The 25,453-nt window shown below is 41.6% G+C and overlaps 1 protein-coding gene across 7 annotated transcripts in view; it reads right to left on the bottom strand.

Annotated features, from left to right (window-relative positions):
• grm8a (glutamate receptor, metabotropic 8a) overlaps positions 1–25,453 on the bottom strand; it is a 444,440-nt gene that overhangs the window by 355,396 nt on the left and 63,591 nt on the right. For all 7 annotated transcript variants that reach the window (XR_007882612.1, XM_051393028.1, XM_051393027.1 and 4 more), the window contains exon 3: positions 441–657. Coding sequence is in view for 6 of the 7 variants with exons in the window: in XM_051393028.1 (XP_051248988.1) it covers positions 441–657 (217 nt within the window). In the remaining variant the exon portion in view is untranslated. The remainder of the gene's footprint in view (positions 1–440; positions 658–25,453) is intronic.

Genomic DNA, 25,453 nt, shown 5'->3' with positions numbered 1-25,453 from the left:
GCCTGCAATTTACCCTAAGAGTGAATTTTCCCTGGAGTTTCCCTAGAGATTTAAACAACAGGTTTCCGTTATGATCTTGCTATAGTTCTTTTCAAATTACAGGCTAAAGCCTCTGATCATGTATCATGCCCCGAAAATACTCTATGAACATCATATGATAGTTTGATGATAATAGATATTATAGATATGATGATTATATCCTGGTGGAATGGTGGAACACAAGAAGCAATCTTGCCTTTTACCTGTTTTTTTTCCTGGTAGTCTAGATGGCTCAGCTCTCACTAAATCCATTCAAATCATAACCCATACTGGACCGACAGACAACCAGGACAAACCACCCGACATCCATACATCACAACAGTCTGAAAGACTTAATGCGGCTCTCGCTGCAGTTATGAGTTAAATGTCCCTCAAAACAAAAGAAAAGGAAGAGCTCTTACCAGTTTCTCTGGAGATCTGGATGAAGGCCTCCACGCCGCTCTCTCCGTAGTTGCCCTCTGAGGCTAGCGTTGACACGTAGTTCCACTCCATCGCTGTGACAATGTCCATCATGGCCTGGGCCTGGTAGGAGTCCGGTGGTACCACGCGGGAGAAGAAGTCGTAGCGGGTGTTGTCACTCAGTTCTGGGGCCGTGGAGGCGTAGCTGATCTGGGGGATCTGGACAAGAAGAGAGAAAAGAATGCATTGAGGGATGAAATAGTGTCACTTTCCTGTTAATTTTTTATGGTTTGCAGACTGTAATGTGTAATGTGTAAGGTAGGAGGACTGTGTGTTTAATAAAGTAATCATTAAATTTAATTTCATATTTATCATCACAATCAATTTTTCCACCCACTAGCAGGAAAAACTCCTTTCTCTAAATAAAAAAGGTGCGTCAGGCTGTGATAATTCTCATCTATTTTATGCCTTCATGCATATTTTTATAGGATGTATATGAAGGAAAGCGTTATAAATGCTTTCCACTCCCGGCGGGATCGCTGTGATTAATAATTCTCTAGGATGTGAGGAGAAGTTGTCATCACGAATGTTAAAATTCAGCTGCAGCACTGTAGACTTATTGTTGGCTCAGAGATGAGAAAGAAGCAAACAAACGGTTTGAGAGTGGGTAGGTATGAAGGGAGAGAAGCAAAAGTGGTAAATAATTGGGAATCAGAGTGCGGAATGAGATAGAGAGCTAACCAAAGGGGAAGCTTGGTGGTGGCAAAGTCATTTTTCAATGTCGGTGTCGTGGCCGACAGATTTTGAGGTAGGAAGGTGGACATAAAAGAGAGAACGGGGACCGGGCAGGAGGACAGACAGACAAAAAGCACAACAGGCAGATGGGAGGATAGAGAGACAGAGGTTGACAGAATGACAGGAGACACACACATACACACGTATTGCTAGTGATAGGTAGCGTAACAGGTGGAAGGTGTTAGATGGTTGACAGGTAGATTGATTTTTCCCCTGACAGAGGGGGACAGCCAGGGAAGACCCTGTACTTGCCGACACACACATACAGACACACAGACACACAGATGTTGGACAGACCCCTCATTGGCATTCATTGGAAGTAAGACTTAACTGCCAATCTAAACCAAAACATAAGATGTGTCAGTCTGTCTTTTACACACAGCCACACGCTCACACACACACACGCACACACACACACACGCATACAGTTGCTGAACACAGCAAAGCCTGTTGGTACTGCATGAAGAGATTTAAGATGGACACAGAGTGTGTGTGTGTGTGTGTGTGTTTGTGTAGGTGTGTGTGTGTGTGTGTGTGTGTGTGTGTGTGTGTGTGTGTGTGTGTGTGTGTGTGTGTGTGTGTGTGTGTGTGTGTGTGACTGGAATGTTTCTAAAGCCCATCACTCACTGTCTTTATTCCCTTTCAGCATCATCTGAAGTCCCTGCCACCCTGCATCTACACTTGTCTTTGCCATTCTAAAAGGTCAGGGATCTAGCCAGAGTTTTGCAGGATCTTCAAAATCGTTCTTCTTTGTTGGTGCTGAAGCACTGCAGCAAGCAGGTGTAAAATAGCCCTGAATCTCCGGATTTGGCTTTCTTGCTTCAGGAGCTTGTTTACAAAAAGAAAATTACGTGTTAAGACTTTCTTGGGCCACAGCAATAATAAAAATGAAATCTTAACCTGAGCAGTATTCATTCGCCTCCAGGGGGAAAAGAGTACTAAAAGTAAATTCGATACTTAAACAGCTATATTCAAACAGCTGATATGTTTTACTTTCACGACAGCAATCCATGCACACCACTGAGTGGATGGCGTCTCCGTTTTTGTAGTAGTTTGATATCTAATTTTGAATCAAAAGTGTTTTGTTCTTTTCTGTTTTATTTTTTTAATAACCTTCCATTTCTCTCTGTGAACTGGGTAGTAGTTCGTCTTGTAGGAACACTGGAGCCCTGTTATTGGTCGTCTGTGCCAGGGGAATCCAACTGGAAACTTTCATAAAACTTCAGGACGCGCATGTATAATTCATAGACGATAGAAATGAACAAATAAAAAAGAAAGAGTTAGAAAATAATCTAAGCGGGGCCAGCAGAGGGAAACAATTGGTAAAACAACTTGCGTGCATGTGTTTGTGTCTCTGCACTGTATATGTGCTTTGTGTATTTGTGTGCGACTACTCCCTTTCAGTTGTCCTTTTACTCTCTATGTGCATTTAAATAAGAAAATATCCATTTCAAAGAGAAACGAATGCATGGCTGCCGGAATATGAGATATTTGTCTGTTTACAACAGCAATGGGAAAGTAACCCTGTGACCTGGGCAAACCTGGTACTTTGATCTTTTGTTATTTCACTCCACAGCTGGGGAACTGAGACACACACACACACACAGACACACACAGACACACACACACACACAGCACACACACAGCACACACACACCGCACAGTCATCCTCTTGTCATTTTTCTCGAGTCATTACTGAGTAAGAGGAGAAAAAGAAATAAAAAACTGTGAAGGAGAGAGAAAGAGCAACATATACAGATTCAGTGGCATCCAATAATGTCTGCTGCAAGCACAGACCCAATACTGTCTTCCACAACCACACCTGTGCTTTCTAAATATTTCTGCAGATATATTTCTATACCCACACAGCCATAGATCCCCCAGACACTCCCTGTATAGGCACAGAAACCTGCTCGGACTAAGCACGTCTAATGGCATGTGACATTTGAGTGTTGTAAATCATTCATGTGCTAAGAGTTGCGACTGACTGCAGCCTTTTTCAAAGCAAGTAGTTTTTGAGTTGCAGTTAGAGGTGAGAAATTAACTGCTTGGTTCCCCCGTATCACTAGGGAAGAAGATTATGCCTCCAATCCCCCTAATTCCATTTGCTCTAATGAATATGTGTGTGTGTGTGTGTGTGTGTGTGTGTGTGTGTGTGTGTGTGTGTGTGTGTGTGTGTTTCGTTTGTTTGTGTGTAAGTGTGTTTGAAGGGGAAAATGCAAGTGTGATAAAAAGGGAATGTGTGTGCGTGTTGTTGAATGTGCAGTTTCAATTAGCACCAGAAACACTTTCTCGCTGTCACACACACACACTTATCAATGGAGGTAAGATATTGTTTCAGTTTCTTGGAACACAATTGTCAGTCAATTTGCAGGTTGCACTTACCATCCTTAATCAATACTCATTCAGATTTATTTGAAGCCATGCTAGCGGCAATGTCAGTCGGTCCATTGAACAGTCCTCCGCTTAGGTCCAGACTGAAATACCACGACAATTATTAGATTGGTAGTGTTGATCTTTTCTACAGAAATTCATGTTCAGGATAAAACCCTAATGACTTTGGTGATTCCTTGACTTTTCCTCTAACGCCACACGAGGATGATGCTTGTGGATTCAAGTGCAACAACTATTGGATGCATTGCCAAGAAATTTGGTACATTTTAGTACACTGACGAGGCTATTTGCTTCAGATGGCATTTGCCCCTTAACACAGAAGTATCACCATTTTTAGAAGCTGAAAGTGTTCAATCGGGAAGTGTTTTTGCAATTGTATAATAAATAAATGTTGGAGACATTGCTCGTACGTACATTTATATGAAGGATATCAAACAAACGAAGCTGTACACTCAGTCTCTTTCAATAATCAAGACATGTTGAATCTTTGATCCTCTGTTCCCAAGGCTCTCCGGATTACCAAAGATTCTTCCTTGCATAAAAAGTTTAAGGCTTACTGCAAAGTTCTCCCTCTTGCACTATTCTTAGCAGAGTCAGAGGGCTTCTAAAGCAGTACTTGGTCCATTTACCTCTCCATTAAACCTCATCAGAAGCCTGAACTCTTCTCTTGCAAACAACAAACAAGCTAATCTATTTCATGCAGTGTGGCTGCCATTAAAAGGCAATTTCGCCAATCCAGCAAAGATATTAAATATTTGTTATTTTGCTTAAGTAGAGAATTGATCACGATGAAAACATACAACAGACTTCCCTTGGCCATAAAATAACAGAGATTAATTCTTAATTCAACTGTATTCCCCTCCAAGCAAAGACTACTGAAAGAGTGCAGACTAATATGTTTTCCTTCCATGACAACAATCAATGAACACCAGCAGGCTCATTTTTCTTAGTGGTGGAAAACACATTTTTGACTGAAACTTTCCTTAAATAGCGCTCTTAGCCAATTGTGTCTCTCACCAGTATCTTCTGGGGGAACTCTGGGGAAGTGAAACCAATATAAACCAATATCCTAGAACTCTTGCCACCTATAGACAGTCAGGTCTGCGCCGTCTATTTCTTAATGGCTTGGCCGATAGCGGGGAACAGTTTCATCCCTCACTATAGTAGTATACTATATCAGGTGGAATCCCACTGGGGAGCTGAACAGATAACCAACAGGCGGATTTGGACCCTAACAGACCTAATGATCCGGGACACTGGCTTTTTTGTGTGTGTCTTTCCTGCCGAGGAACTAAATTGAGGAAATTCACAGTTTGGAGTTCATTCATTCTCACAGAGGAACCACACAGAACACGTTCAAAACATGGAAACAATATCAAACAAATGAATGCTGAAGAGTACTGAAAATGCTTCTTGTGAAGCTGCTCCAAAGTGACGTATGTTATATGGCAACCTGTGCTCTCCTTTCAAGCTCAAGAAACCTTTGAACAGCTAAAAGTGACCTTTTGAAATGCCACTTGGAAAGTCTGAGGGAAATCAAAGATATTTGAGGAAGAATGAAGGCTCACTGTCTAAACAGTTAATTAAAAGATACTGTAGTATTCTTCTTGTCATGTGGAGACCTCAAAGAAGTGTGTCTAGGACCTAAACTGGCCCTTGAACCATAACCTGATAACCATTAAGCCAATCTGCCTTATCTGAGAGACAGATTATGTGTTAATAACAGCTTGCGGTTGTGTGAAAGACAAAGTTATGAATCTGTATGTATTGATATCTAATAGTGTGTGTGTGTGTGTGTGTGTGTGTGTGTGTGAGAACAACATGCGCGAATGCACACATCATGACTCTGTGTGTGTGTGTGTGTGTGTGTGTGTGTGTGTGTGTGTGTGTGTGTGTGTGTGTGTGTGTGTGTCTGGCGGTAATGGAGCTGTCGGGGGCCAGAGTCTGAGCATTAGGTTGATAGATGGCAGTGGTCTGAAGCTAATTAACCCCACTGCATTACACACATACACAGCCTGTCCGTTACACCCACACCCACACACACACACACGCACACACACACCCACACACACCTACACCCACACACACCCACACACACACCCACACACACACACACACACACACACACACCTACACCCACACACACACACACACACACACACACACACACACACACACAAAGCAGTGTCAGAGGATTGGATATGTTGCAGAACTTGCACACACACATAGACAGAGTAGAGTACTAGAGTAACAGGGTAATCGTGAATAAGATACAGTGGCTAGTCAGGGTCAATGACGGTGATTAAATTAATTAAACACAAGCATGTTTAGATGTACACACACACAGTCACACGCTAAATTAAATTATGCTTAACCTGGTGTAAATGAGTCTACCTTTTTATATTTGGACTTTTAAATTGTATTTTTTGGAGCCACAGTAACAACATTTGGCCTAGAATATATTTTTTCCAGATTGAACACGAAATTTTTTTGCCTGCAATATCAGAGTGTGGAAACCGAGAGAAGGGAAGTACACACATACTGTAAATTGATGTGGCCGTGTGCAGCATTGGTTTCGAGTCAGCCCAGAGAGTTGTTTACTTGCTCAAAATTTGACTCAGCCCTCTAACAGCCAGCCGTGGTCTGTGTCTAATGAGGAGAGGACTGGCACAGTGGGACCTCACCGAGTTAATTTACCAGGATGGGGATGAGAGTTGGGTGCCTCTCGCTCCGTCTAACCCTGCCGTCTCTGTCTGGGTCCATCTGCCTCTCTTTTTTTCCATCCCACTGTTTGGACCTTTGCCTCTGTGTCTTATCCTCCTTCCTTCTCCATCCTTCTTGTGTCACATTCACTCCCACTTTTGCTGCTTTTTGAGCACTTTATTAGCAACTGCCACAGAAACTAAATACAGTAACTAATTACAATTATAACTGTTACCTTTTCCAGTGTATTTAGTCCAATTTTGATTCAACTGTTCCCATTTCTGTCCTTAAGTACTATAGCTCTAAGGTTGGAGAAACATATTTTTCCACAGTTTACTTCTTTCCAACTCTTTCCAAAGCTATATGATATTTCAAAATACTGAAACACACCTTTATGGTTCAATCATTTAATCAAATGGAGATATTCCAGATTTTCTAGTGCATCATTTTACACACATTTCCTCAAAATTCATATTTGGTGGCTTTATAAACTTCCACTAGAATTTAAAATAAAGTTCTGTGGGTTAAGACAGTAAGGCTTCAGGAGTTTCATTTGAAAATTGCAATTAAACAACACTGACATTTCCTTTACTGTCTCGGTATTACCCCAGGCATACTGGCTTTCATTCCCGTACTGACAAGCAAACAAAAACCGGTAGACAAGATTAAAGAACAGACAGTGAGAGAAAGTAGGTAAAAGAAAGACACTTCACAAGAGCTCAAAGACAGAAAAAAAGAGAGCTGAGAGAGAGGAGAAACAACAGGAAAGAGGAGGGAGCAAGGAGCAAGAGGCAGGCGGAGAGAAAAGAAGACACGAAAACATTTAATGGGAGCAAAGAGAATGAAGAAAAGTGAGAAACAATGAGTGGGAAAGATGAGAAAGAAATTATGAGAGGGAATGTTTAGCAGAGGCATAAAGAGGACGGAGGGGGAGGAAAAAGAGAAATGAAAGGGTGAGAGAAAAAATATAGCAGGAGAGAGGGGAGAGGCAGAGAAGAGAAAGATACTAGAAAGAAGATGGATGAAGGAAACAGAGATAATTGATGTGAAACAACAAATTAGGCGAGAGAGGCGAAGCCATGAAGATTCCTTGAAAAGGCACAACAGGAGAGATCTGAGTTGAACAGAAAGCAAGAGAAGTGAAATGAGAAGGGGTGTTTAAAAAAGCCAAGGGGTGAGGACGAGGGAAAGCTATGACACCGATAGAAGATGAAAAACAAAGAGAATGGGAAAGAGACTTTTAAGCAGAATGCAAATGAGCAGAACAGAAGTGACACAGATGAGATTGATATAGGCGAGAGCGAAGAAAGAGGAAAAAGAGGAAAAGAATTACAAAGAAGAAACTAAGATAAAATGACAGAACAAGACAAGCAGACAAAGGTCTGTTTTAAAATGCATACTGAGGCTCAATTTAACCCTTTCATTTCCACCAATTCTCATTCTGTACTTTCATAAATCACCAATGTTCGACTGCTGTGTGCAATCTTGGTGGTACCATCAAGCAAATTGATGAATCTACATCCAGATTTTGTCAGTCACAGAAAACGTAAACCTTCAACAAATGTGAAGAATTGAATCATTGGTTCTGTTAGCTTTCCATAGACATTGAGTTTATTTGGGAGTTCTACTGTAAGTATATGCAAGGTACTGAATTAATGACCCACTCAGCCATTAATTCCCTGGAGTTTGTGAGCAGTCTTATGCAGATTGTAGCAGTGAAGGTTTCCATCTCTTATCTTTTATTGATCCACATTGGGAAATTCATTGTGTGTTAGTGTTAGAACTAGTGGGCAGCCTCTGTACAGTGCCCTGGAACCAACTCCAGCACTACGCCAGTAACTTGGTCAAGGGGACTGACAGGAGAATTTACCCTTCCTATGTCCCCGTCCATTTTTGGTCTGTGCTCCAATAACAGCTGAGCAAGCCTTGGTCCGACTGAGGCTCGCCACGCCATGCTTGCCATGCTGGCTTTCTTGGCTTTACGCACCACTGAGCAGCTTTGATAGGAATGAACAGAGCGCCTCCTCCAACGCTGTATCCAGTTCTCTTTTTACATCCATGCTAATAATTCCTCCCCACTGAAGCCACTCACTCAGCAGGACCACTACCAAAAGATATTGTGCAGGATATTGCATTTTCACTGTTAATATTAGTTAGCTTAGCTGTTATCTGTTTGAACCTGGGTCTTATGTGTTCACATTAGAATGTCAGCATGCAACAGTCGTTAATTGGCACTAAACACAAAGTACTACTGAGGCTGATGGTCATTAGTTTTGCAGCAAAAACCAAAGTATTGTACAAACCATTTTGACCTGATAATGGCGCTAAAGTCAAATTAGGACAGTCTTTTTTCCACCATGAATGTATGTACCAAATGTAATGGCAATCCATCCAGGAGTTGAAGAGACATTTCACTAAAAAACAAAAATGCTGAACTCGTGGCGAGAAAGCAAAAGTCTAGGCTTCATCCTCATTTTTAAGTCTCGACTAAAGTGGTGGACTGACGGGCAGGCATTGCCTTTCCTGGAGCCACACCACTGGCGTTGTTAAAATGGCTCAATATGTATCAATATATAAATATGTTTATAGCCTTGAAAATAACCCAAAACATACGGTGGGCAGCACAGGAAAAACTGATTCACCCTCTCTGCACAAACAGGGTTTTCCAAGGCCATAACAGAGCACAGAGAATTATTACATTAATACATCAGGAAATATAGGTGAAAGAAAGATGAAAAACTCCAAAGGATGTTCATACCATCACTCTTTGTATAGCATGCAATTAGTTTAGGGTATTAGTGTATAATTAGTTTATTGTGGCTTTTTTGTGAAACTAGCACCTAGCTCAAATTGTGGTATCTATAATGTGGTGGGATGAGGTTGACTTCACTGAGTTAAAGAGAGCATGAAGATGAAGTCAGGATTACGAGTCACTAGATTGAAGATATTGATTGACTATAGATCTGCTTCACAACCGCTTAACCCTATTAACCTGTCCATCTAAACTTAGTTTCCTGTCAACAAACCCTCACGATTCTGTCCACTGGTTTACAAAATATTTAGAAGTTCATTTTTAAATAATATTACCATTAAGCTGTAGAAATGTATTTAATACTTAAATGAGCCCCCAGTATCTGCCCGGGGCTCATGGATGGTGTTGGGCTAGTTCAGGTAGCAGATGCCCACATAACACATATCTACATTACTGAGTCAGACATTCTGTTCTCAGTGTTACCAAGTAGGAACAAGAACATGGACAATACAGGATGGAACCTAAAATTGAACCCTTCATACCCCTGCAGGTATTACATGCTCAGGGTGACAATGAATTAACCATGGTGACACAGAAAGCTCTGCTAGAGAGGCAGCAGGTAATACCAACCCACTGCCTCAGTCAATTTAAATTTCAAGAACCTTATTAAACGCTGTGCTTAGGTCGAAAAGATTTACAATTGTAGTGATGAATCTGCACCTGCTGCTGGGAGAAGGTCAGAGGGTTGGCTGGAGGACAAGGTATGACGGGTGATTGAGGTGGTGGTGCCAGTATCAGTACCATTACACATATAAATGCACACATACAAACACGCGGTGCCAATTTTTGTAAAATTATGTCTGCATTCCTGAGGCATGAGCGGGCACACGACTCAATGGGGTAACATCTGTGCCGAAGCGCAAACACACACACACACACACTTAAACACACGCGTACACACAACCGCTGCCAATGTGAGAAGAGGTGAGGATGGCCAAGGGGCTGGAGGCCAGGGACCTGAGGCTGTGGCCTTTCATATATCTCTGTCAATACATCATCACTTTCTCTCTCACACTAACACAGACACAGACACACAGACACACAGACACACAGCACACACACACACACACACACACACACACACACACACACACACACACACACACACACACACACACACACACACACACACACCCCTCTCTACTGCCCTGTATCACACAGTTTGGAACCAACGCCAACCGCCATCTGTCCTCACCTGCCTTTATATGCCCTGAATACAAATCTAGCCATGATACGCCACAAAAAAACGGAAGGATAAAAGTCACCTATTTAAAAACACAACCAGCAGACTTTTATTCTATCTTATCTTTAATTATCACTAATAATGAACACTCTTCAGTGACATTTTGACAGGTACAGCAAATTATCACCAAGTGCATCCTGTTTTTATTTCGGACATTTTGACAGGCAAAATGGAGGCTTTCCAAACCTTTTTTTAAATGAGCTTTTTTTTTTTTTTTTTTAAATGGCTAAAACTGACAATTACAGGCACAAACAGTTGCATAAGTGAGATGCATGCAACTTTCTGCAAAGCCTGAGGACATGTACGAGGTTTAGTCCAGCAAAGTGACATCAATAGAGGAACAAACACCACAGGCATGTGGATTACTTCACTTATTATTTCTGACAGTTAGGAAGAAAGCCTCCTTATTTTGCTCATTATCTGGTTTCTATTATTACTCCAGGCGATGAAATCAGTATGGGGGTCAGTCACTAGCTTAGTTGCCGTCTACTATATTTATTTATAAATCAAATTATAATTTTTAGCAAGTTTCTGTGATTGAATGGAGGGGAAACTGCGATTATGATTAAAGGCTGATTTGATAACTTACCTCTTCTCATACACCCACACAATCTACTGCATGACTGATTTTATTGATTGAACAAATGAATAACTAATTACTTTTATAGCCTTCGATTCATTAGTGTCTGTACCTGTAAGGTCTCCCTGACTTTTTGCTTCCCTGCGATTGTGTATGTTATTTTACTAAACACAATCCTTCGACAGCTGCATCATTTCTGCAACCTAAATCTCATGTGCAGTGACACACACACACACACACACACACACACACACACACACAGACACACACACACACACACAGACACACACACACAGACACACACACACAGACACACACACACACACAGACACACACACACAGACACACACACTCTGTAGGAGGAAGGCACCAGACTACTTGATCCAAGCCAGACACCTGCAGGTTCTCCTCTCGGTTTTTGCCTCTACCTGCCGTTAAACAAAAGTGCTATCCAACAGGGCCTCATTGTGAGTTCAAGCACAATAGTGTGGGTGTGTCTGTGTGTGGGTGTGTGTGTGGGCAGGTAGGTCTGTCAACAAGAGCGCTTGACACCTGCCAGCATTCGTGCTTGGTGTTCCTGTATGCATTTCTGTGTCCCGCTGTGTGACTGTAGCTGCAAATGTCACAAATTCGTCAAAACACAAGCATAGCTGAACTTACATACATTTCTGTCTTGTTTTCTTTTCACATATATAGGCAGAGGGCAGACGCGCAAAAATAATAATAAACACAGTATTGTACAGTGCTGGAGAATTAGGAGTCAGAGCAAGTCTGAGTTTCAAACAGGTATTCCCCTGCATCAGACCCATTAGGCGTATATTCCCATTGTTACACTTGTAAATGAGCCTCATACATCATGCAATATGCCAGCAGACCTGCACGGAAAGCATTCTAAATCTGTTTAATGAAAAACAACTTAGCAGCAAATTAGAGGCTAGAAAGCCTCTAAAAAACATTTGAGGATGCATGTTCTGCTTATCAAATAGGTTTTGGTTAAGGGTTTGGTGCGAGGACATTTTTCGAGACAACACGAATATGACAGGTTCCCCCAGGGGGAGACCAAATCAGTGCGTGCCCACACATGGCTCAAGCACGCACATCTACTGTCGTGACTGCCGAGTGTGTGTGTGTGTGTGTGTTTTTTTGTTTTTTTTGATAGCGTGGGAGCCGGGACTCCTCGGTGCTCCTCAATTGCCACAGTGTTTGTGTGTGTGTGTGTGTGTGTTTGTGTGTGTGTGTGTGTGTGTGTGTGTGTGTGTGTGTGTGTGTGTGTGTGTGTGTGTGTGTGTGTGTGTGTGTGTGTGTGTGTGTGCATGTGTGCATTTTGATTTATTTCCCTGTGTGAGCTTGTTGACCCCTCACAAGAGACCCATCATCAGCTCAGCAGGAGACCACTTCAAATCGGTCATGTTTTGCATATTACATTATGTATCAGCATCGGAACGTGTGTGTGTGTGTGTGTGTGTGTGTGTGTGTGTGTCTGTGTGTGTGTGTGTGTGTGTGTGTGTATGCGAGTACGTATCATTGAAATCCCTCGACACTTGTGCCGATATCATAACTGCACCACCGGGGTCTTTCAATGTGAGAAGTGATGTAGTGCACACACAGAAAATTGAGTCATATCAATATCGACAGTTACGCTGAGACTGTCTGACAAATTTAAAATAAAGATGTCTGTGATTTTCTTCCTGGTTTTGCTGCTAAAGGTTGCCTCTACAGTACCTCCTTTTGGTGGAACAGGGGAGGGAGGCTGCCAAGTTTAACATGTACACAATCAATGTAATGATGTAAAGCATAATATCAGTAACAAAACACAATCAACTAATAAGATCAAAATGCTATTGCTGCTATATGTATGCCTGATGCTGCAATGATTTTGTGTATGTCTTCAATATATTTCTTCTTATGTACACAACACTGGTTTGCACGGTACTGTAAGTATCTCAGTTAGTCTGGGTTGGAGATGTAATTCGGTGGTTGCAGCCATGGCCATATGAGGAACTTGACTATTTTATTCAATGGCACACCTGAGCTAGCTGAAAGGAAATACTGTTGCCAGCTGTGTGTGTGTGTGTGTGTGTTTCACACTAATGTGCAAATAAATGAATAAACTTTACAAACTGACAAACAATAATGCACACCCTTGTAGTGGACTGGATAATAGTATACAACACCGCAAAATATGGTCTCACAAATTACCAAGGATTTAAATCAATACCTCTCTGACACAATTTCAATAGAAATTTACCATTATTAATTTTCTCATTCGGATATTTTAATGACTACACTGTGAAGCCGTTTGAGTTGGCTTCATTGCAGGTTGGGCAGAACACGGTTCCAAGAGCTTTGGGATTTTTTGCTGATGAGGTGTTTCCTTCATTCTTATTTAATATGAGTGAAACAAAACTGATTGATATTGTGCTTGTATAGGAGTTTGTGGGATGTGACCTACAATTCAAATTTGTGTTTTTGTGTTAAGCAGATAATTAATTGCCCAATTTACCTGCTCGCACTACTGTTTCATCATTGTTAGAGACGGGGCTTCTAAGGTTTGTCTTCCTGTAGATGACAGAGCCATTGCTGGATGTGAAAGGTTTGTGTACAGGGAGAAAAACACAGGTGAAAGGGCACTTCCCTGGAGGTGTTCCTGTACTGTGGGTCAGAGGGCAGGATGTAGTTTGATTAAACTTTTGTTGTCTGTTCGGAAAAAGCTATTGATAGAATCACAGATTCGGGGGTCAAAGTCGTTGTTTGTGTTGTTTATGGATCTATGAGGGTGTAAGGTGAGTAAAGACCATGATGACTCACTAGCATTTGTTTTATATTCGATCTACATTTTTGACAGGGTTATTTTAATTGACGTTTCATTCCCCCAAGCAGCAATTGTACAAACATAGCTTAGCCACAGAAGCCTGTCAAGCTTTGTCTTTCTTCACATTGAAGTGGTGTGTATGAGGGTCTAATAAGAGTGGTGCTCTGTATCTCAGTTTGGAACATGGCTATTGCAATTGGCTATATTGCATTGATATTTTGATTAATTGTTTATCCCTACTTTATCTTTAAGGAACGGTCTGTTTGCCAGATTTAACATAAAATGCAAACGGTAGCTTGCACAACTAACAAGCTCACTGCCTACAGTAGCAGCATTATTCCCAAAATAAATAACCTACTTTATTTAGTGGGATTACAAAAACAACTGTACAGGACTGTGGAGCATGCACCCTGCGAGAGATGTTAGTATATCAGAGTTTAGAGGAATGATGGTGGCTTAATCCTGCTCTTTATTTGGCTTAAACACTAGCTTTTGCCCCAGTCTTTAAATATGCATGAGACATCATGTTTACGTTTAAGATCCTTTAATTGTCTTCTTATTTTGAAAACCTTAAACATTAAAAAGTGAGCTGGAGACCGAGTTTACAACCCCCAGCATTAGCTTATGCTAGCTAAATGCAGCTGAAATCTGCTAGCTACAGTCATAACTTTATACCAAATCCACGGCCATTTGCTAGACGCCTGTGTGAAATTGAAGACCCATTGTTTTAAATAATGACTGCAACTCGCAAGCGGTAACACTTGCACCATTATCATTGTAAACTGTGCTGTATGTATTGTATGTATGTACTGACAGTACAATGGACAGCTACGGAGTCTGAAGTGAAGCCAATGCGGAAGTGTCTTAACCCTGCTTTCTATGTAATTGCCAGCAGGGGGCAGCTCCATTGGCTGCAAAAACACACTGATACCATGTAGTCTTACGGAGAAATTACCCAACTTCTCACTTTTTGTATTAGCTCAGTAAACTGTTTCCTAATAGGTTTACATAGGATCAGAATTTGTGCTCACTTTCTGTACATAAATACATACATACACATCTATAGCGTACACAGTCCCTGCAAAATGTGATTCCGCCATTTCTTATATTATACATGTCAGTATGTACTTTCCCCCCTGGGTTCTAAAAATGACTCTATAGCAGTGCTGACAATATGAAGATGAATGTTTATTGTACTGCTGATTAAAGTGATTCTAATTTTGAGAATCAAACAGCTTGTTGCCACAGCAGTCCCTGTGCCTCCATGAAGCAGCAAAAAGCACAAATGTAATCTGACATTTCAACAATTGTTTCAGGGTTGAAACAACAGCGCAGCAGATGGTGAGACATTACAATCATCCATTTCTTGTGCTCCCAAGCATCACTAAATGGCCTTTCAGGCAGGCCCACCAACAGGTTAACAGAGTCAAATAGAAAGTGACTAGTTCAAGTAGTAGCTGCGCTGGTGATATAGGAGGTTATTGAATTCAAAAAGATAGAAAAGTGACTAAGTAAATGGAGAGAACTTGTAGGAAAGTATCAGCTGGGTTTGGTCAAAAAGTCATTGCCACTGAGATCGGGAAGAAATATTAGCTCTCGAATCAGACAAGTTGTTCAGTGTACAGTTGGTGGCTATGAAGGGGTTTTAATCAAGTCAAAGGGGAAGTTAGTTAGTTATACTTATGTGTGTAAGCACACTTAATTGCCCAGAGAGTTAGCCAATGGTCATCCACTCTAGTACAATGTCGGTTCAAACCCAGAAGGTATACGCAGTCAGACTTCAGGTGATTGCGCTCACATCTTGTAACGTGTAACAGGTGTACACTTGAAAAACAGCTGCAGCATTATAGTCCAATCATTCACCTGTTTGTGCCTTTAAAGACAAGGTTAAGAGAAAAGCATAAAACATTTCCCCACTTTAAAGTTTCCCAACGCTAACTTCTCTCCAGTAAAAGAAAACTCCCCAACGTGAACCGTTCTCTCAGCCCATCGGGGAAAAAAGGGCACGCAAGAGCGGTGGAAGACCGGCTCATTATCTGTACCATATGGTCTCGAGGGAAGCGGTATCGTTTTATTTTTAGGGAAGAACGCGCTCATGCTCGCACATGCACACACCCGCTGAGAGGAAGCAATACAATTTCCGAGTACCCCCTGTGTCTTCCAATCCACCTCCCCCTTCACACGGACTGACTTACAAGTCTGTACATGTTCGTTCGCGCGCGCAAACGCACACACACACGCACACGCACACGCACACACACACACGCTCGCACACGCACACACACACACACACACACAAAAAAAAACATGAAAAGTTCCTCTTGATCGCTTGATCTTTATGAGATATGTCGTATCTTATAACAACCTCAGACTCCAACTGACAAAGATCACTGATTCACCTGACTGACGTTTGGAGCTGGGTTGTCACTTTAACAAATTCACTGTGACTCTTCGGTTGCTCTTTCCGCATACATGTAGTGCACTTGACTGACTAGGTGAATATGAATTTTTCACACGTTCCCTGTGTGCATTTACTAGTTTCATGTATATGTCGAAGATATGTGTATATTTGTATGTGCATGCACACACGCTGACACTGACAAAAAGATTAACTAGTGTGGGCCTGTTCGAATCATACTGTGTGTGTGTCTGCGTGTGTGCATGCATATAACTGTACACTACAGCATATTATATGCAGCTAGCAGTCTGACATTATGCTGTTAATGTGTCCAACTGAGTAACAGGCAGCAGTGTGCACACAGACTTAATGCGCTAATGCAGTGTTGGCTAATAGAAAGAGCTACTGCTGAAATCACACACTCTCAACAGCCTATTAATATAATGGGATGGGTAGGAGGAAGGAGGGGAAGAATAAAGAGGGAGAGGGAGGGAGGGAGGGAGGAGAAGGGGGGATGAAGGGATGACATTAATATAATCTGTGGGAGGGAGTAGACTGGGGCAAGAACGTTGGGAAAAGAGGGATGGTGGGAGAGAGGCAGTGATAGAGACAATCTGAGAGAGGATGAATGGATAGAAGTATGGTGCAGAGAGGTAACGCTGAGATCAATATGAAATATCTATAATGTGATGCAAAGAACTAAAAGGGGATGAATGGAGGGGTGGAGGGGTGGAGAGAAAGAAAGAAAGGTATGGACAGACGGGCTTAAAGAATTTTAAAATCACAGCTTCTGAATGTGATGACTGGTCGGGGAAAAACAAAAGAAGAAAAGTTTTGGGGGACAGATATGAGAGTTACGAAAAGTTAGCAAAACCTTAGTCAACTGGCTGTGGAAGGAAAAAGTTACAACATTGCTTGGCAAGCACACAGTTCAAGTAACCAAGATCATCTTTGAATCCCAAGAAAACTGATATCTAGAAAAGTGAAATTAGGATTTAAAGCCGAGCGCCGGCTCATTAGTAACAGATCCACAAGCTTGGCATGAGCAGAAAACACACTTAAAAACCACGGGCTCATTAACAATCAAACAGGGTGAGTGTTTCTTGAAACTTCACCGCCGCAAATTAGACCGCATTGTGGAAGAATTATATCAGATGTGACGCTGACTTCAGCTCCTTCAACGCAACCCTCGGGGGGGGTTAAAAGGCAACGGAGAAATAGACGTGAAGACGTGACAGGAAGTTGACAGTGTGACCCGCTCATTCTTAGAGAGTCTTTCAATGAGCCCAACGGCTCAGTGCAGGCCCCTATTCACTCCACAAACGCTTTGTCATTAGAGAAGTACTGAAAGCCGACCATCAATTGACGTATTGTATTCAGCTTAGCATTTTCCTTTTGTCCATATTCTATGCTGTTTTTATGTTTTCTATGTGGGGGGTTTTAAATACTCTGACTACATATAACTTCATTTTTCTCTCCAGACATATACTCTGTCTTCTCAACTTCTTCGCTCACCTTGCTCTACTCTAAAATCCACCTTTCTCCTTCTTTTCATGCCTTGTCCTCTCTCACTTCCTCAATCCGCTATGCTTTCATTCTCCCATATGCACCTATCTCTTATCTGTCCATAACAGTAGACGAAAAGGAAGATTAAGGCTTCTCTGCTTTCCTTCAGTTAATTAATTTCTCAGCAGTTTTTGTTCTTTTCACATTTTACCTCTCGTCTGTCTTTGAAAAATGTCATGAGTTTAGTTAAGATCAGCTCATTAGTGCTGCCGCCAACAAGTGTTTTACTTTATAAACACTGACATTTTCATTTACAATAAATGGCAGTTTTGCCAATGAATACAGTAAGAACCAATAGTGATTCAACTATAAGCAGCTCTAAAGCTTATTTAATCCAAATAGTGAGCAAAAAACAGGGTATTTTATACTTCCAGCAGTAGCAGGTGTTGGAATAAACAGTGCAGGACATAGGTAGTAAAAAAAATTGCATGACCCCCAAAGACAAATTTCTTGTCCAAAAAAACTAAAAAACTAAAATTAAAACAGAACTAGCAAGACAAGTTCAATGAGGGCTTGGCACAAACACTGTAAGTTTCCAATTAAAAATAAAATAAAAATGACTAACACGATGTAGAAGTGACACATGCTTTTTTTTCTCCTCTCATCTGTCTCTCAGCAATCAAAGGTGCCCACGTCCTCCACCACTGCCTCTGTCTCATCACCCCCCCCCAAACCTCATCTCACGCCCCGCTTTTCATCTCTGCTCCGCCGCTCCCCTGCCGTCTCTCCCCCACCTCGGTTCCTCTCTTCACTTATTTACACCTCTGTCCTAACACCCCCGCAGGTGTCCTGTCCTGTCCTTCGTCAAAGCCGCCTGTACACATCTCCTGTGCCTTTATCCACTCAGAGACGAAGCCAAGGACTTTGATCGCTTAACTTGAAAAGCAGGCGAGTGCTGCTGAAGGAAGCAGGCTAGGGTTGCCGTCACTGTGGCGGTGTTGGTCATTCTAATTTGATGTTTTGGTGCAGAACTCGCGGACACAAATGAGCTTGTCATCCTTTTACTCAACCAGAAACCTAAGATAGCAACAGAGTAAGGGAATACATGTTTGCAACTCAAAGACAATGGTGGTATTAGTCGTTACATCACATGCTACTGGCAGCCCTCGCCATCTCTCATCATAATGTCCCATTTTCCCCAAGTCATTCTCACCCATTCTCACCCTTTCTGCTCCATTCACATCTTCCTCAACAATCCCCACGCTCTTTCACACATTTTTGTTGCTCTGTTCCACTGTGCCACTCGCTCTCTCTACACCACATTGCTTTTGTAAGCCTGATGAAACAAATAGGAAATGGCGTGCTCTGTTCACCTCCTTTTATGGATTTTGAATTTTGAAGTCAAATCTTGCTTTTGTGTCTTTTAGGGAAAAAAGTGTGATGCCAAAGGGGCAACTTTTTTGCTTGAAATAGTGTATTTGCAGACCAACCCCTTCCCCTCAGTCAGTAATACTCACATACATAATACATCAGCTGCACAGCTTAACTGTTCTTTTATTTTGCCTACTACTTTTAACCTATTAATGATAACTTCCTTGATCAATAGCTCATAGTTGGCTGTGAAAAATCAACAATAAGCATATATGAATATTCTGGAACATCCTCAAGAGTCCTGAAAATCCATTTTTAAGTACCATAATTTCCGGACTATTGAGCACACCTGAATATAAGCCGCACCAACTAAATTTAAAAAGAAAAAAAAAAAATGTACATATATAGACCACACATCTATAAGCCGCAGGTGTCCACGTTGTAAAATGTAAATGCTGCCGTCTCCAACGTCTCACCATCGATTCACTGATGCCAAGCTTACGTGCAGCAGCTTTCTTCGACAGCCAGATCGATTGCCTTTAACTTAAAAGCTGCATCATGTGCATTTCTTCTTGTGTTTTCCATGATGAGGGTGTGTGCATGATGCGCAAAATGACTGAATGAACTGAATGAATTCAAACTGAATGAATTCAAACTGAATGAATTCAAAACACAATCAAACTAGCATCTTCCTCGGCGCATTATCTCTTCCACCTGTCTGTCTCGCTCTTGCGCTTCCTGCTAGAGCGCCCCCTGGAGGACGTTAGACCGTAAAAACCTATAGATTAGCCGCATCATTGTTTAAGCCGCAGGGTTCAAAGCGTGTGGAAAAAGTAGCGGCTTATAGTCCGGAAATTACGGTAGCAAATGAGATTTGGGCCTGTACACACAAGGTAGATTTTTCATCCAAATCAGCAAAAGAAAATTAAAATGGATGCAAGTTTCCATCCTTATACGAGTATGAGGAGTCGGTTTGCCGAGATAAACGGCTTGTGGGGCTTTTTTTCCGGTCAGGTGCCATGAAACCATTGTAGAAGAACGGAGCAAAAAACGTTTGCTTAATTAAAAGAGTGCCAGTCAAAGCTTAAACAATGAAAAACAATGTAGAAAACATGATAGAAATACGCCATGTATTCATTTGAGGACAGTTACAGTGCCCTCATCCTTCCACACAGATCTGATGGTCTGCTGCTATTTCTCGTCTCTTCTGGAGCGGAAAGTGACATGCATTGCATACATGATTTATTCGCTAAATCTGTTTTCATTGTATTTGTAGTTAATTTATTAATGAACCAAGCTCACCATCTCATCCAAGCATAAACTTTTTTTTTTGCTGTATTTAAAGTATTAGTAAACTGCAGTATTTTTTTTTTTTTTTTTTAAAGATTATCTGCCTTTCCGCTCAGGTTTGTTGATGCGGAAATTGAAAATATGCACAAAAATATGTACAGACTTAAAAAGGTATTATTTATCCCATCTGTTGCTTATTTTTTGGTCAAAAAAGTTTTAAATAAGCTCAAACGTTTTCTTTTTTTTAATGGTTTATTTATGCAAAACAAACCACAACTATTGAGTCAAGGTCTAGGCGAGTTGATTCTTTTGTGGTATCGGACATGACATTTACCCTGTTTGATTCTGAACATGCACATGTAGCTCATGATATATAGTGTATAGTATATACAGTGATTAAAGATGCTCTAACTGTCAATAATAATAACAACAGTGATGTGTAAGACAGCCATGAAACGCTTTCTGGTTCGACATGCCCGGAAGAGGAGAGTTAATACTTCTATTCACCAGGTGGACGGAAACAAGACTCCAACTGAATGCTAATGTTTCCCTCTGTATCTGCTGGATGTGTACACATCCAAATGTTTGCTAACGTGTTCGCCATATCAATTTTATATAGGGATATTATGTCGCTGTTGTGCTTACACCTGGTAACCACTGCCCCACAGAAGCCAAAAAAGTCAGTTATTGCAGGCTTGGCTTAATATTCTTAAATAACTTAACAAGAGGTAGCTTCCATATACATCATTATTCAGGGTATCAATGGCTGTAACAGCATACGGAAGTTCAAACCTCTTCCTCTGATTTGGATGACAAACTGAACACTGTGGGGGCCGATGTGTAACCTTTGCTGGTGTGTTTTACCTTCTCAGCCCCCAACCTCCCTTTGTGTTTCTAATGCAGTTTGTCTCCAGAAATTCCTACACCGTTTCACATCTCGCTCTCTTAATGATGACAGTAATGAAAGGTGATGGAGCTGCTGTCACACACTCGCACAAACCATCCTTAAGTAGGCAGAAAACCGTGGTTGGACACACTTCCCAGCACAGTCCAGCACACACACAGAAACACAGACAGACATAAACACACAGGTTGTTGGTTGGATTAGATTATACAACCGCAGAGAGATTTATCCAACTAAGCAATGGGAGGTGAACTCATAATTGGGGTTTTGGCCCAAAGACATAATTGGAGGTGTTTACAGAGTCGTATGAGCACACCAACCACTGAATAATCTGTGTTTGTGTAGGAGATAGAGAATATATATATATATATATATACACACATACATACACACATACATACATACATACATACATACACACACACACACACACACAGACAATATTGTTTTCATCAACTCACATATCATTTTGGACTCAAGGAAACATTTTCAGGAAAGAAACGTCAAAGAAAAAACAAAAGTTTGTCTCCTAAAGCATCCTATAACCCTCTACTGCTTCGTCATTCCTCCTCTTCACTCTCATCTTGCCCCGGGGACTGATGACTTGGTTTCTTCTCTGTTATTTAGGGCTGTCTGTCTCAGTCCATCTGTCAGTCTCTTTCTGAGAGGGACAGTAATATGATTTCAACCATAGGACACAGCACTTTTTAACTGACGTCGGGTTCAGTCTATCTGGCGTTCTGTCTCTTTTTGTAAGCAGGACGGTAATACAATATTACCCAAAGAACACAAAAGCCTTTCCAGCTACCTGACTGTCTGTCTTTCTGTCCGATAGTCACAGGACACATTAAGTTTTTAGTGTTAGACAGTTTTGCGTTGAAGGATAATCAAAATGCTATTTGTCATTTTGACAAATAAAAAAGTAATTGCTGCCCTGCAACACAGTTACTCACATATAATTGAATCATCATGAGCAGCACAATCATCAGCATTAATTTAGGGAAAGCAGCTGCTTAACTGAGCACACAAGCCACCAAATAACGTCCTTAGGACATTAAAACCGGCCAGCTTGACGTTGATTGGGAGGTGGTACGCAGCAGCCAATCACGGGCTGGAGAAACCCTGCAGGTAGTCAATCATGTAAGTGGATCAGCACACAGCTGGCTGTATTACACAAGCGGTATTAAACTTTCTGAGAGCCTCTGCAGAACAAAATTGCAGCGGCTCTCTCTTGGTCTCTTTTTCCAAAACTACACTGTCTGACAACCGATGATTTTGTCTCTGAAGCTACAATTCGGACGTCACCTTTTGTAGGTCGCCGTGCTGTACATGCAAATCATTGTGTCAGCTCACTTTTGCCATAAAGCGTTGTAAACACTTTTGGATTTGCAGACTGAAACAACCACAGCTTATAACATCAAAAGGCTTTATATTCTGTAAAGGAGGGGGAATCGGAGGATAGACATAGAACAGATGTTGTGTACAGACAAGTGTCATAATAATAGTAAAATTACAATAGGGTGAGAAATAATTACAATATTAGATAGATAATATGTAAACGTGAAGAATATGGGCCCAGGAAGACGTCAAGCAATAACCAGGTATTGCCAAAACAGGCAGGCCACACAACCTCCCCTCTACCACTAAAACCTGGAAAGTGGACGGACTACACTCGACTCAAAAGGCAATTTGTGTAAGCCAAACAGGAAAAGTCCACAAAATTGATGTCTTTCAATCCACCAGCAAACCTTCAGGCATGTCTTTCTCTCCGCTCATCTCGTCTTTCTGCACGCCAGCCTGTGTCTCTGTCAGCCTGGAAGAGACGCAGCTCTCACGCATTATCCTGTGACACAGCAATTTTGCCCTGGACTGTTATTGAAAAACACCCAAGTGGTTGAAAAGGGATGCATGAGAGTGACCCACTCACAATGACACAGACTCAACTACAAAAAAATAAAAATAAGAGATAGAAAAGAGACGATATGCGGAATGACACCGCTCTTCACTTCACATCAACTCCTTCTGTTCTCCCTCCTTCTGGTACTTATGTCCTTTAGTTTCCTCTTGTCTGGTTTTCTCTAATGTAGTTTATCTCGACTTCCAGCCTACTCTGCCCAACTCTACACTGTATCGTACTACATTCACACTGACTATATTCTATCATACTGGACGTGACGGCGGCGGCTGTGGCTCAGGAGGTAGAGCGGGTCGTGCACTAACCAGAAGGTTGGCGGCTCAATCCCCGGCTCCCCCTGCTGCATGTTAAAGTCTAAACCCTAAACTGCTCCCATCAGTGTTTGAAGGAGTTAGTCTCTGTTTGTGATTTTAAGTCATTGCCATTAGTATGAATGGGTGAATGTGGAATGTAGTGTGAAGTACAGTCCATTTACCACATGTGATAATAGAAAACTTATTATTAATCCTATTAGAATTGTTGCAGCATGTAATGGAATACAAACTCTAATAAGCTCTACTTCACTTTTGGGTGATCAAGGAAAGGCTAATATAGTGTGGATGCTGAAATTGAACTGACTGCACTAATTGCACATCTATTCTTTTGTTTTCACTTCCTCTTACAAGATGTATCAAAAGATCAAAGGAAAGCCAGCACCTGTGTGTGTGTGTGTGTGTGTGTGTGTGTGTGTGTGTGTGTGTGTGTGTGTGTGTGTGTGTGTGGGTGTGTGTGTTTCTGAGGGCTTTGAAGCTCCCTGTTGGCAGCCCGCTGCACCCACACGCACCCACTATGTCTATGTGTCTGTGCAAATATATGAATCCAGTTACAAAAATAATACAAAGTACAAAGCGCGCTTTTTGCGCAGGCAGGGGCCACACACACAGTCCACACACATCATTCACACATACACACATTGAAGAGGCTGAGAGCAGAGAGGTTAACAATGTTTCGGAGTTGTCCACTATTATACAGTGTGTGCACTTTGACTGGCAGCCCACATCTCCCCCTTGGTCTCTCATCTTCCTGTCTGCTGCTTCGCTCACTATTTTATCTCTGACACGCAAATATTTACACGCCGGTTTCTCCCTCTTACACACACTTGCTTGTGATTTACTTCTCATGTCCTTCTTACAAACATTATATTATATATTTCTGTCTCTTCAGATTCTTTGATCAGTTTGTCGGTTTCATCTTTCTTTTCAGACTCGTTCTCTACGTCTCTTGCCCTCTCTTCTCCACTGATCCTTCACTTCTTTTCTTGGTGCAAACACACAAAATTGAGAGCTTAGACAGACATAAGCGCACGCATTTTAATCACAATCTAACAATCTACTGTAATTGTAACTAAGGTAGCTGTCGAGGTAAAACAGAGAGAGCATGATAAAAAAAAAGACAGATTTATGAGAAGAGATCTTTATTTCAAGTGAAGTGGAGAGATGAAGAAGAGAAGGGGGAGGGGACATAAAATAGGATAAAAGAAAAGATTGGGGGGCAGTTGTAAAAAGAGAAAGCATAGGAGAGGAAGTGAGAAATGGAGGGTGAAAAGAGGTAGAGATGCATAATTCATTCCCTTACCATTTCATTAAATATATATGGGCATTAGAGCAGGGAGAGATCATCCTGACTTTAGTACAATGGATCTACTGAGATCTCTCTCTCTGATGTGCCCACATGCAAGGACACACCCATGCTGTTGCACAAGAATACTCTCTCTCTCACACACACACACACACACACACATTTCCTTGGCAGGGGAATCAACTATTACAGTGTCTGTCGGTCATTATGCCTTATTCCCCCAGTGATGGATGTAACACTTTGTGGCGCTGCAAAATGTGTTTTGGAAATGTGTTTGGAATTGCTTTGTGGCACTGCTGAATGCTTTTGGAATGAGATCATAACAGGCTGAGAGCCACTGTAATACCATTGTGGAGCAAGTGGCAGGGCACCGCTTCAATGTAAGTGACTGATTGGTGTGTGTGTGTGTGTGTGTGTGCGTGTGTTTCTTATATTTGACAACTGCATGTGTGTATGTAATGTAGCGGTTTGATGTTTGGTCGTGTGTGTTTTTGTGCGTGTCTACAGAGAGTGTGCATTCACATACGTATGTGTGACACTGACAATATCGTGTGTGTGTGTGTGTGTGTGTGTGTGTGTGTGTGTGTGTGTGTGTGTGTGTGTGTGTGTGTGTGCGTGTCGGCGTCTGCAACTGCAATTTTGCGCTAAGTGGGAGTGCTATATGGTTTGTCACCT

The sequence above is a fragment of the Dicentrarchus labrax genome, unplaced genomic scaffold, assembly GCF_905237075.1.
Source record: "Dicentrarchus labrax unplaced genomic scaffold, dlabrax2021, whole genome shotgun sequence".
In the NCBI taxonomy this organism is placed as follows: domain Eukaryota; kingdom Metazoa; phylum Chordata; class Actinopteri; family Moronidae; genus Dicentrarchus; species Dicentrarchus labrax.
Note: the sequence above shows the minus strand (reverse complement) of the source record. Positions and strands in the feature narration are given on the sequence as shown.